The sequence below is a fragment of the Castor canadensis genome, chromosome X (assembly GCF_047511655.1).
Source record: "Castor canadensis chromosome X, mCasCan1.hap1v2, whole genome shotgun sequence".
NCBI lineage: Eukaryota > Metazoa > Chordata > Mammalia > Rodentia > Castoridae > Castor > Castor canadensis.
The window spans coordinates 128,598,120-128,611,974 of record NC_133405.1 but is presented as its reverse complement, the minus strand read 5'-3'; the positions used below and the strand labels follow the sequence as shown (position 1 = coordinate 128,611,974).

The following is a 13,855-nucleotide window of genomic DNA, read 5'->3' as shown; positions in this document are numbered from 1 at the left end:
TAAAGCAAGAGTGAGTAAGTACCCAAAGATGAATTGGTATCTGCAGGAGAAGAAGGAAAAGAGCAGAGCCATGGGAAGGAATTTGCCTTTTACAGTGGGATTGGCCTGCCCTTCCTTGTGTACAGTGCTGTAGGACTTTGAGCAGGATCTCGGATTGAATACCCCTCCCCCCCAACAAAACCCCAAGGCCTTAGGTATAGCAGCATTTGTGAAATGAATCTTTACCAATGATTCGACATCATTTTCTGGTTTTTGTTTGTTTTGGTTGGACTGGAGTTTGAACTCAGGGCTTTCAGGACCTCACATTTGAAAAGCAGATACTCTACAACTTGAACCACGCCTCCAATCCTGCCATCATTTTCTTCTTTTGAACCCTTGTATTTAGATCTTAATGTAGGTGCTGGTCTCCCCCTCCCCCCATAACAAATAATTTCAAGTGGATTGATATTGTTTAGACATACAAAGGTCTTTTGACGCATGTATCCTAGCAAGAGTTGAATGTAAACTTTAAATTTTTTAAATTAACTTATTTTGTTTTGTTTTTTGGCAGTACTGGGGTTTGATTTCAAGGCCTCTCATTTGCTAGGCAAGCACTCTTACCGCTTGAGCCATGCACTTGCCCCTGAATATAAGCTTTTTAAAGTAAGGGGTCCATTTGCCCCTTGCCCTCTCGCAGTGAAAGCGTAACCCAAAAAGTAACCGCAGAATGGGCTCTCTCTGCTCAGGCTGATACAAGATGATGCTCTGCATGAACAGAGAGGAGAGAACTGGTGGCGTGGAGAAGCCCCTTCCTTGTACTTCAACACAGTGGACTTTAGACAGTCATATCACACTTAGAATAATACAAGCAGGACAGTTTGTGCCTCGGATTATTTGGGAAAAGTGCCTTGCTTTCAAAGGAGAGCCTTCTGGTCATAATTAAGGAAGAGGAACTGTACCTCAGAAGCAGCATTTCAGGGCAGCAGTAATGCACCTGCTTTGCAACAGCTTCTTTTGTGGGCAGCTTGTCTATAGAGCTACATTATTAATGAATTATTTTGGGAATTAAGGAGGAAAATATGCAGCAGGCACGAGAGGAAGAAGAGCGGCGTAAAGAAGCAACGGCACATTTCCAGATTACTCTAAATGAAATCCAGACCCAGCTGGAACAGCATGACATACACAATGCCAAACTCCGACAGGAGAACATCGAGCTGGGGGAGAAGCTGAAGAAGCTCATTGAACAGTATGCACTGAGGGAAGAGGTAACAGTGCTCATTTGGTTTAGGCAGCTTCACCATTAACACAAACCTTCCCATTCACTGCTGTAGCAGAACTATTGACGCAGGGTGTTTCACAGTTTCTTTGTATGCATAGTGGAACTTGGTTATTTATTAGAAAAGCATTAGGCCTCACAGGACCAGGTAGACTAATTGGGATCTCACTCAGTGGCCCAGGAAGCTGTGGATTTAGCTAGGTGAAATTAATTTCTAGGAGACTTGTCAAGTACTACTTATCTCTATCCTCCATGTGATACCGGAAGATAGCAGTTTTCACATACAGACTATCTTCCTTATCTAGACTATTTAAGGAAGAAATTTGACCCTCAAATAACTCTGTATCTCAGACATCTATGATAATCTGTACACTGTCCACTACCTTTGCATAGTATGTATGTTTCAGATTTTTCTTTATTTTTTTAGATGGGGTCTTTCTTGTTGCCTAGGCTGATCTTGAACTCACGGGCTCAAGGGATCCTTCTGCCTCAGTCTCCTAAGTTAGTAGGACAATAGGCATGTGCAAGTCATGCCCTGCAAGTCGGCCTCTACCACTTGTGCTACTCCGATACCCCTTTTTGTGTTGCTTGCTTTTGAGATGGGGTCTTGCTTTATGCCCAGGCCTGCCTGGACCACAATTCTCTTATTTGTGCTTTCTGCATAGCTTGAGTGATAGGTGTATATTACTGCACCCAGCCATTGGTTGAGATGGGGGTCACTCAAACTTTATCCAGGCTGGCCTCGAACCTTGATCCTCCTGATCTCTGTGTCCTGAGTAGCTAGGATTACAGGTTTGAGTGACTGCATCTGGCAAATATTTAGTTTTTTGCAATGGTTGGGGGATCAAACCCAAGTCCTTGGATATGCTAGGGGCGCTTTCTACCCCTGAGCTACATCCCCAGCCTTATTTTTTTATTTTTTGCTTCTGGGAACACACCAAAGGCTTTGTGCATGCTAGGCATGTACTCTACCACTGAGCTATACTCTAGCCCCTTGATTTTTGTTTTGTTTTGTTACACCTCCAGCCCCTTGTTTTGTTTGAGATAGAGTGTCACTTTTAGCCCAGTCTGGCCTTGAGCTCGAAATCCTCATGGTTTGCAACTCAAACTTTATATTAATCTATAGTTTTACATATAGCACTTCAAAAATTGGTGGGTTTTTTTTTTTTCACTCACCACATTTAATTATTTCATTTTTTCAGTGCTAAGGATGGAACCCGGGGCCTTGTGCATACTGGGCAAGTGCTGTACTACTAAACTTTACCCCTAGCAAGTTTTGCTTTTTTAAAAAAGAAAATTATTATGAAAAATTGGTAACTTAAAAAAATTAGAGAATCTATTACCTGGCTTAAGCAATTCCCCTTGCATTGTTTTAAAGTAAATGCAAGGTGTTGTATCATTCTGTTCACTTCTGCAAGTGCAGGGGCAGAAAGACTCAGCGTTCTTAGCTGTTGTGGTATTTTACCAGCAAAGCAGACAAGCAGGTTGTTGTAGCTGGTGTTATGTTTCCTCCCCACCGTGCTCCTTTTTTCATGAAGTGATGGAAGGAATTTTGCTCTTCCCATAGCATATTGATAAAGTATTCAAACACAAGGAGCTGCAACAACAGCTTGTGGACGCCAAACTGCAGCAAACGACACAGCTGATAAAAGAAGCTGATGAAAAACATCAGAGAGAGAGAGAGTTTGTAAGTTCTATTTCTTTAAAAAAAAAAAAAGTTATTGCCAACATGGTAACCAAAGTCGGAAAACATTTAAACCCTCTGCGTTTAATGTTGCCCCTGGGGCATGCTACTTGGTTTTTGCTCTAGAAAGCATTTGCTTGTTTACCTCTGTTTAACTTTTTTTTGGTGTGGTCCTGGGGTTTGAACTTGCTAGGCAGGTGCTGTAGCACTTGAGCCACGCCTCTAGTACTGTTTAACTTTTTGATTTTTTTTGTGATACTGGGTACTGGGATTTGAATTCAGGGCTTCATGCTTGCTTGGCAGGCATTCTACCACCTGAGCCACTCCACCAGCCCGTTTAACTTTTTATGCAAAAAATATTCTGTAGAGGCCAGACCAAGTTACTGAAAAGACCTGCACTTGTTTGGTTTTTCTCTGTTTAGAATATTTATTTCACTTACTAGCATTGGCTTCAAGAATTGTGCTATTTTAGCACATTAAAGTTAGTAATTCAACTGAACATCAAACTTATCAAACACAGATCCCTATATATGGTTGCATTTTGTTTTTAAATAAGTAAGTTGGAACTAGGGAAATCATTTGTAGTACTCAGCATAATTTTCTGATAGAATTGTAACAGAATTCTCTTGATTATATGCTCAGATTATATTGCCTGTCAGTAATTTTGAATATAGTGGCATCTTCCTTGGGTGTGTATACTCAGCAGGTACAAATTCAACTCTATGTACTTATCAAACAATGTAATAAAAAAGTGAGAATTATAATAATGTAGACTTGCCTCTAGTATTCACTCAAGTGGCCTAGGCTCTTAGCCAAGGTGAGTGTAGTGTGAAGAAGACTCACTTCCTTAGTGATCTTAAGTCATCAACATGGTGTGCTGTGTGTGAGCCTAGGGTTTAGAGACACACTTTTCACACAGCTTGGTCCTTCTGTATGAACTGACAGTTGTGTCCAGTGCTCAACTGAAGAAATGGCTATCATTTCCAAGGTTGGAGTATAAATTTTACACAAACATAGACACATGTATTTCGGGTATGTAGGACTTGAAACTTCTTTGGACTGTATGTGACATTTTACTTCAGGGACTCAATTTCACAACTGCCCACTGTGTAATTTCACTATACAATTTTCTTGAAATGCAAGTATATAAATGAAAGCCCTATTCCTTCCTCCTCTGCTTTTTAGAAAATGTATTCAGAAACCAGTTCTCAGATTTCATTACTTTGCTCCACACCCTTTTGCTAGGTCTTATCCTGCCTCTTGGAGTAGAGGGGCTTTCTCAGTCGTGCAAATAATGTTGAGTTTCCTGGCTATGTTTCCTCCTAATACACATGTAATTATTTTCACCTAAAGCACAATTGATTCCTGAGTTTTGTTAATCTTTTTAGGCCTGCAGGGTACTTTTTCTACCTAAGCAGTAAAAGATTCTTCCTACATCTCTAAGTGTTCCCTAAGTGTTAACAAATGGAATGAATGAAGATACAGGTAAATGGTAACTGATGGAACAAAATGTTCCACTTGGAGACCAGTGGTTCTTGCTAAAATAGCAGAAGGATGAAGAATAACTATATGGTCACCAACATTGTATTCCTATTTGTAATTACTGCTAGTATTTTGCCAGAATGTTTCTGTTTTCTAGTTATTAAAAGAAGCAACAGAATCCAGGCACAAATACGAACAAATGAAACAGCAAGAAGTACAACTAAAACAGCAGGTAACTTGACAGCAAGGGATAGCAGAATTTGTAAGAAAAATCTGTTTCATTTGATACATACCTTGAATGTCCTCTAATGTGATTTCTAGCTAGAGCTGACCAAAAGTGAGGAAGAGGTCACACGTTCTTCTTGGAAGTTTCCTCTTCATTTAGGGTGACCAGCTCATCCAACTTTGCTAAGGATGTCTGGTTTGAGTACTGAAAGACCAGTGTACTAGGAGCTCCTCCCCAACCCACAAATCTCAGACCATCTAGGACATCTATTTTCAATGTCTTCCCCTTCCCAAGATCCCAGATACAGATATTTCTACTGTTTCATTGTGTTTTCACGTGTCACCTAATTTCCTACTAAAGGAAAATTGAAGATGTCTGTTAATGGCCAATAAAATGGTGACTATATAGTTTAACCTAATTATCTTTAGTATGTTGTACTGTCAGCACGTTTTAATTATTTTCGTTTTATTTATTTATATATCTTTTTTGCCGTGTTGAGGTTTGAACTCAGGGCCTCATACTTGCTAGGCTACCATTTGAGCCACTCCGCTGGCCTAGCACAGATTATTTTAAAAACTGTTATGACCATATAGTTCCACTCCCGGGTAGTTCTGTGGGGATGTTTTTTAACCCCTCCTTTTTCATTGCAGATCCTGAAGGTGTGTCCTGTTATAATAGTCTATGATGTTCTTGAATTTGAGAGTTACTGATAATGCTGCAGATGTTGTTACAAGGAGGGCCCTTTTTCCAAAGCCATAGGCCAGTTCTGATTCTGTTGTACATTGCAGCCTCTATTTTCTGTGGTCTGTACCACCATGACGCCTCTTAATCATTCTGTTTTCTTTGCCATCACATCATCTCTTCTCCTGCTACCTAAACATGGCCATCCTTCCCAGGAGTTGGTCTCATTCTCTGCTCTTTGCATGTCATTTCACAGCATTTGCCAATGACACACAGACTTACTGCTATGCCTCTGCCCGCTGTTTTGCCATCCAGCCATCTAAGTCCAAGGTGATGGTTGCCGCTTAGTAACTAGCCAGTGTGGGCCAACACTGAACTCTCAGTGCCATCCTCAGCTAGAACCCGCCTTGCTGAAACTGCCAAAGCTTTTATTGTCTCTCAGTGCTAGAACTGCTCCTTACTTAGCCTAAGCACCACTGTTGTCCCTGACTGTAGACCAGTGGCCTCAGAGCCATTGTCAGTGTGTGCCTTCTCCACCAGTTGCGGCTAAATCCTCTGCACTCTTCTCCAGTTCCCTGCATCTCTGTTGCTGTTCTTCCTCCCTTATGCATTTTGCGTCAGTTCAGCTGTCTTCAGTGATTTCTTCTGGCCTAAATGAAACTGAGCTTTCAGTTTGCTTCTTCCCCCACACAACAGAGCCTGCTCTTAAGTGCTTCCTGTGTGGCCCACCCACCCAGGAACTGTGGGCGGGTTGGCTTCTATCATATTCTGCCACCTGCCCCCACATCCTTGTCAGTGGTGCCGTTTTAATATTGCTATTATAGCACTGCTTATCTGCTTTCTTGGCCTCTGATGAACTCTGCTTTTCTTAGGGGTATTTTATGATTGTTTCTATAAAACACTGGGTCTGTTTCCTCATCCTGAAAATAATGTAATGTCTGAAGGGTTCCCTCTTAGTCTAAAAGTCCTTCAGCCTCCCCTCGAGGTCTCTTCTCCCTTAAAGCTTTCCCTTTCTCCTGACCGTCACGCTGTTTCTCCCCCTTGTACGTCTCTGAATGCCTGTTCTAAGGGGGAGAAAAAGTGACTGCATTTTATATTGTTTACTTTGTTGGTTTTTCTTAGATTGAATATAGATTCCATAAAGGTGGAAATTAAAAGAAAAATTGATATTTCTACATTAGTTTTTCCTTTTCTCTTAACTATACTCCCACTAAATTCTTTCTCCCCAACCCTTTCAATTCTTTGCCTTCTGTTGCATTTTCTGCCTGCATTCAGTAAAGAGATATCCTTAGTACCAAGCTAAGGACTATGTAGGTGGTATTCTAAAAGAATGATCTTTTCCCCAGAATTGTTTTAAAGTGTAAGGATAGTGGATGGTTCATAAAGCATTAGAGGTATATGAAATTTATAACTTCCTTCAGTTTTATTATAATTGATGGTTTGGAGCTAAGTTGTTTGTACATTTTAAACATAATACTATAAACAAAATCTCCTAAGTGGTAGTGGAGTCCTGTGAGTTGTTAGAGAACTTTACCATCTGTATCTGAAGGATTGGGTGTGCATTTGTTCTTATTTCTGTCAATTATAGCAAGTATCTCATTCTTAACCATATTGTATTCTTTTGAAAGTTTAGGAATTTGAATTGTTTATCTGGAACTCAGAATCTATTTCCTTTTTTTCCTGTAGCTTTCTCTTTATATGGATAAGTTTGAAGAATTTCAGACTACTATGGCAAAAAGCAATGAACTATTTACAACTTTCAGGCAAGAAATGGAAAAGGTATTTGCATCATTTTAGAAGACTTATATAAAAGGGATTTCTATAAGCTTTTTCAAGCACATAGTTATTACTTGGGTTGAGGTTATGTTGTTATGGGACTGTCTTCCTTTGATCTTGAATTCTTCAGGGGCGTATTCAGTCATTTTGCCCTCAATGCACCCCAAGTAGCTGATGATCTCTAAGCTCTTAAGAGTTAATTCTCCCTTAGTTACAGTGAATGCCTCTATGAAATGTAGTCTGTTGTTAGAATTAAGGTGTATTTCTTTTCTGTGTTTTGTTGGTTTTGTTTCCGTCATTCCCAATCCTTTCACAAAATTCTGTCCTTGGAGATTAAATTATTGAAAGACAGCCACACTCAGAAGAGTAATTATATATTTCTGTTGGTTGAGATACACACACCAGTGTTTCTTAAAAAAAGTGTTATAAACTTAATCTTTTATTTTTATCTTATTTATTTATTTATTTTGAGGTACTGGAGCTTGAACTCTGGGCCTTGCGTTTGCTAGGCAAACACTCTACCATTTGAGCCACAAACCTAGTCCAAAAGGTTCTTTCCTGTTTTTTTTTTCTCCTCAAACTTTAGACTCAGACCTACTGAATTCTTTCTCCACTAACCAAACTAATTCTATGGCTTTTTTTGCATTTCCTGCCTGAATTAAGAAAAGCAATATCCTTGCTATCAAGAACCATCCATATCATTTTATGTGTCAACTTCCCTTTAAATTGTTTTTTTTGAGACGGGGTCTCACTATGTTGTCTAGGCTGGCCTTGAACTCCTGGGCTCAAGCATGGGCTCAAGCAATCCTCCTACCTCAGCCTCCCAGACAGCTGGGACAGCAGGTCCTCAGCTGTACTCAGCTAAATTGAGGGGTTTATAAATTAGTGTTGCAGATAAGTACACTGGTGTTATGTCCCAGTTGGGTCATATGTGACTGTGGACTTTAATTTGCCTTTCTGTTCCTTCACTTTAAAAATGTTTTGTTTTTTTTTTAAAAGACCTGCCCTTCATAAAATAGAGTAGTTCAGATAGTGCTGCGTACATTAACATGTACTCAATTACCATGAGCTGAACAGAGGTCAAATGACCACCTTCGGGTATTTTTAGAACTAGTAATCCAGAGAATTCCATGAGCAGATTTGTTTTGCCTTTCAGTCTTTTTAGTTGAGACTCCAATCGAGGGGGAGCAGAGTTCAAGAGAGGGACTCCCCAAATTTGCTATCCTTCTGGAGAGTCCTGTGGAATGTGAAGCTGTAGATCATTGTAGCTCTGCACTCAACCCAGACCTTCTGTGAGCGCTTTCCATGGCCTTTGTCCCAGTTCGCCTCACCCACACCCAGGACGCTGGCTCCGCCTTACTCTTGTTTCCCTTAACAGCACCTGGCTCAGTGCCCTGACTTGGATCAGGGCTGGTGTGCAGTCATCAGTGGGTAAAGGAATATTGAGAATGTGGCTAATTGACAGGCATAGATAATCTCACTCTGAATTTCTGAAAATTTGAGTTCTTGTAGCTGAGGTTTAAGAATGTTTCTGTAATTTTGGACCCACTTTATTTTTAGCAAAATATGAGTAAAATAGTCTATTGTAAGTTCTGAAGACAATCAGAGTTAACTAATTTCTTTTTCCCTTGAGTCTTAACTAAATTATGCCACCTTTAATTCTTAACTAATGGGGGTTTTACAGGTTGTGCCAGAATACAAATTCTTAATCTTTTGTGGGGCTGAAAGTCTGTCCTTCCAAGAATCTGAGTTTTTGGGGGTAGGGGGTGGAGGTCACTACTGGGGTTTGAATTCGGGGCTTTGAGCTTGCTAGATAGGCAGTCTACCACTTGAGCCCGCCTCCAGTCCTGAGGAATTGGTTTTAATGGGCAGAAAACCCACGATCACATTTTTCTAACACAACTTTGGGGAAAGCAGGTTTTTGTTTCTTGCAACGCCCCCCCACCCCACCGTGGAAAAAAAGCAGCACTCCAGCCTTAACTGAGAGTTCAGTGTGGTACCTATCTAACAGCTTCCTCGTGCTGCTGCCTCAAAAACAGATTAAACTTGTTTTTCTCATATAAAACCCTCATTTTTGTTGCACTCTAGGAGCTTCTGAGATAATCTCTGCCAGCAACACCCAGGCACAGCTACCTCTATAGAGGCATACCCAGCTGTGAGCTGGTGAGGCTGGTGCAGGGGGCAAGTGATATTAAATCATTTTTTTGTGGTGGGATAGGGAGTAGAGATAAGAAATGGAATTTAGAATTTAAACTTATGATTGTGTTGCTTCACAGATGACAAAGAAAATTAAAAAACTGGAAAAAGAAACACTTATATGGCGTACCAAGTGGGAAAACAATAATAAAGCACTTCTACAAATGGCTGAAGAGGTGAGATGGTTTCCCGAGACTAAGGTGTGTTCTTAGTTATAGGGACTCACTAAATTCAGGTATCTATCAGGACACTGGGTGTGACAGTTTCTAAGTAGACTTTGATGTCTTTCCTGGCAATTAGGTAGAGGTGGAGGGCCCAGAGGGATTGAGCTGCTTTTTTTCTTTTGATTTGTTGTTGTTGAACTGGGGCAGGAACTCAGGACTTACACGTTTGCAAAGCAGTCACTCTACTGCTTGAGCTACACTTCCAGTCCTGTTTTACTCTGCTTAGTTTTTAGAGATGGGGTCTCTTGAACTATTTGTCTAGTGTGGCCTTAAGGTATGATCCTACTAATCTCAGCCTCCCAGCTAGCTTGGATTACTTACAGGTCACTGGCGCCTAGCTGAATTTACCAACCCAGTTCATTCCCCTAGATTTGTGATGGAGATAGCATCTTCTCCCTTCTTCTCCAGCAATAGTTTCTCAAACTTGAGCTCGTACCACACTCCTGATGGAAGACCAAGATTGCGAGGCCCCCACCCAGAGGCTTTGACTCACTAGGTCTGGGATGGGGCAGAGCACCTGCTTTTCTAAGCAGCATTCAGGCAACGCTGATGCAGGCCACAGTCCATACCTTGAGAAATGCTGACTGGATTTCCCAGTGATGCTGAAACCCGCAAGTGCCTTTCTTTCTATGTGATGTAATCTTCAAAAAAGCAACAGAGTGCTTTTTGCCAGTTTTATAAGGTGACATGTATTGTGTGGAATCACTAAATTTCACATCTTCAGAAATATGACAGGACTAGTTTGACATTTTACAAGAGAAAATGTTGGTGCACATGTAAGAATCTTGCTGTTACCTAAAAATTGGTGGAAATCTAGAAATGAGCCATGTTCTAATCAAGCCCTTTTTTTGCTTGTCTCTGTGACACCTTGAACTTACTATAATTCATCAGTATGAAATGTTTTAGAAAGTTAAGTGGATTTTTGTTTTTTAACCAGCATGACCAAGGGAACTTAATTTTGTCATCCTGACAGTATTATGCTGAGTGTCATTCCTATACTTTAGACAGGTGCACAGTGAAGCTGGCTCACTAGAGTGTTAGGTGTCTGAAGAAACTGCGTACTCAATAGGTGATAAAACAAGTAGTTTCCAATATGGCTCAGCTCACTTACTTTTTTGCATGTGAACAGTAACCTGAATTTGTATTTAATGAAGTTATGAAAGTCTTGTCTATTTTTCTCCAACAGAAAACTGTCCGTGATAAAGAGTATAAGGCCTTTCAAATAAAACTGGAACGGTTAGAGAAGCTGTGCAGGGCTCTTCAGACGGAAAGAAATGAGCTCAACGAGAAGGTAGAGGTCCTGAAAGAGCAGGTCTCTGCCAAATCAACTGATGGGGACTTTGTGGTGTCTGCGCTGCGGCCCTGCGCTGCCCTGGATTCTCCCAAGGAGCTGAACACTTCCTCTGGAGCCCTAGGAGTGCACCTGGAGGCCAAGGCAGCAAATGAGAGAAGTGCTGCACAAAAGCCTCCGTCCCCAGGGTCTGCCCTAGGCATTGAGTCAGTTGACTAAGGTGAAGTGTGATCACTGTATTAAGAGATATATTTTGTGTATAACTTACTCTGTTAGTAGTTAACTATTGGTTTTGTGGTGAAAATTTTCTTACTTTTTCTACCATATCTGTATTTTCTTAGAACTACTGGATTTACGTGGTACAGGAGGCTGCTTAGCAGTTTTGAATAGTTTTAATCTATGAATTTCCCTCAGCTGTGTTGCACATCTGCCTCATTTTCCTTCTTTGTTGGCGTGCATGTGTTCATTGCCTTGTCCTTTCTCTTCCCTGCTCCTTGCACATCATTTTCCTATTTGAAATTTCCCTCAAGACAGGGCCAACCATTACAAAAGAACTTTTCTCATGATGGCTCCCTGATGTGAAAAAATTAAGCATCTTGGCCCCCTATCGACGACGATTAGTTTTGTCTAATAGTCCATTTAAATGCCAAGAAAAAAAACCCTATAGTGTTGGGTCAGAAACAAGCATAGCATATTCATGTTAGTGCTTTGATAATATCTATATCACTTAACAAATTAAGATGGCTGAAAGCCTTCACTTCCAAGTTTGGGCAGAATATATATATATACATATATATATATATATATATATATATATGTATATATATATGATGTCACTTGTGAATAAAGTAGTATATACAGGTAAAGCATTGGACAAATGAGCTTAATGTTTATGTGGCTGAAAGCAGTCATACTGCTTTGATTTCAGGTTAGAACCCACATGTGGAATTTGGACCACCTGATGCTCCTGTAGAGGATGGTGGTGGTTTACGTTCCATTTCAATCTGGGTATCTATTTTCCACTTCCCACAGAAACCTGGTTATTCTTGAAAACTGCCGTTCACATTTGCAGTCTCTTGTCAATTTGAGACAAGGGTAAACCTGTGTGTAGCTTTTACCAGGCAAGTGTCTCCACTCCTCTGGCTGTGTGAAAGTTGTCCAATTGTCCCAAGAGTGCCAGCAGCCGTGGGTGTGTAGCTCAGTGACTTGCCTTGGGTTCCATTCCCCACACTACACATACAGAAAGTTACCAGCAAAGAACTCTAGACTTTAAATTATGGATCAGCACTAACTGAAACTGACTTCATTTCCACAACAGAAACACTGGAATCAGCATTTACACTTTGGGAAAACTTGACGGAGTGTTAGGTAGTCAGGATCTGTAACTTAGGCTTTCAGTCTGTCCTTTGTTTCTGTCATTTTTTTGTTCCCCAAAGGGGCAGTGGCGGGGAATAGAACCAAACAGTATCAAGGTTTCTACACTTGGAATTCAGGTGATTTTGAAACTAAGCACATAGCTTTTGAACTCGTTCCTTTAACGTGACTCAGTTATGCAAATGACTAGTCAGGCTGCACTGGTGAACGTCTTGACTGTCCTTGGTATGATTTGGATTGAAATACTTTGAAAGGAAAAGGCTCTAATAGAACTGACATTAGCACATTCCACCAAGCAAAACTATCAAACTGACACTTGTTAAATTGCTTACTGGATTTAATAAACTGTTTTTGTTAAAAGTTTTATTTGTAAAGTCCTGTCACGTTCATGGTCTAAACTGGGTTGAAAGAATCGAAAATGGATCTCCAATGGACAGGAAACAGTGCCTGGATTGGAGGATTATATCTAAGCTTCCACCATCAGTCATGTTAATCAAGGGGTAAAGGCAGTGGAGGAAAAAAAGACATTCACAAAGTAGAAGTGAAAACACCCTCCACCCGCCTCTTACAAATAACCCCTTTCAGCTACTACATCAAATACTGGACTCACTTCCCCTAGAGGAAGTGAATCTGCATTGAAATTAGTACTAATGATCACATTTTTAAAGAACTCTGCTGAATGTACAGCTCTTAACATTTTATCAAGCCACATGTGTAGCCCACCACTTTTCTTTGTGGTGCTTGCTTGTTCTGTGTGGAAGACTGTAAATCCTGGACCTGTTGCATATTTTCAAGGGCTTTATAAAGCAACGTGATTAACAGTACTTGGCCTGCTGCTTTTGGCTTACGTGTATTTTTAGCTAGATGCTGTCATGGTGTTCAAAGGATATGGATTCTGTCTGGGATGCATTCAGAATCTCTCCTATTACCCTGTGAATAAAAAGAAATGGGACCCTCCCTCTGAGAACACCCTTCCCCTAAAGCAATCACCTCACCAGCCCAGTGTTGTGGCTTTGTTGCAAGCCCATACCTACCATATTTAGAACACTGTAATGCTACTTAGGCTGGCCCAGAAAAGGATTAAATGTTCATAAATTGCATTTGTTGCACCATCATACAATCTTGATGTATATTATTTATAGTGGCAGTAGATGCCCAAGGTGTAGCAAAAACTTGGGTCTCAGATTAATGAACCGACTCATCCTCAGACTTGCAGTACAGTTCTTGGTCTTGACCAGTATTTTTCAGTTATGTATGCAACTGCCTTTATTACACCTGGTTATCACAATTCAATTCTCAGGTGTTGCAGAAAAATCTACCTCTTTCAGACTGTAGATGGAAATAACTGTGAAAAAAATGATGCAGATATCTTCTAGTTTGTGCTAAACACACTGCTTTATTTTTACAGCCCACGTCTTTCATGAGGATTTGAATTGTTAAAGAGGCAGTCTTGTTTTGCTTTTCAAAGACATTTTGTAGAGATTTTTCACTAATGTGAATCTGATTTTATCTACTCGATTCTGTATAGATTAAGTAAATATGTATGATGAATTTAACAGCTTCTGTGTATCTTTTGTTACCCATGTGGCCAAAGGTATAGTTTTTATCCATTTCTACTCAAAGGGGATACGGCATGCACACACATCCACCCCCCCTCCCCCAGCTT

The 13,855-nt window shown here is 40.5% G+C and overlaps 1 protein-coding gene across 1 annotated transcript in view; it reads left to right on the top strand.

Annotated features, from left to right (window-relative positions):
• Txlng (taxilin gamma) overlaps positions 1 to 13,745 on the top strand; it is a 49,579-nt gene extending 35,834 nt beyond the window's left edge. The window contains exons 5-10 of the mRNA XM_020175893.2: positions 1,050 to 1,244; positions 2,823 to 2,942; positions 4,579 to 4,653; positions 7,015 to 7,107; positions 9,381 to 9,476; positions 10,711 to 13,745. Of these exons, the coding sequence (XP_020031482.2) occupies positions 1,050 to 1,244; positions 2,823 to 2,942; positions 4,579 to 4,653; positions 7,015 to 7,107; positions 9,381 to 9,476; positions 10,711 to 11,034 (903 nt within the window). The 3' untranslated portion in view covers positions 11,035 to 13,745. The remainder of the gene's footprint in view (positions 1 to 1,049; positions 1,245 to 2,822; positions 2,943 to 4,578; positions 4,654 to 7,014; positions 7,108 to 9,380; positions 9,477 to 10,710) is intronic.
• The last annotated feature ends 110 nt before the right edge of the window (positions 13,746 to 13,855 follow it).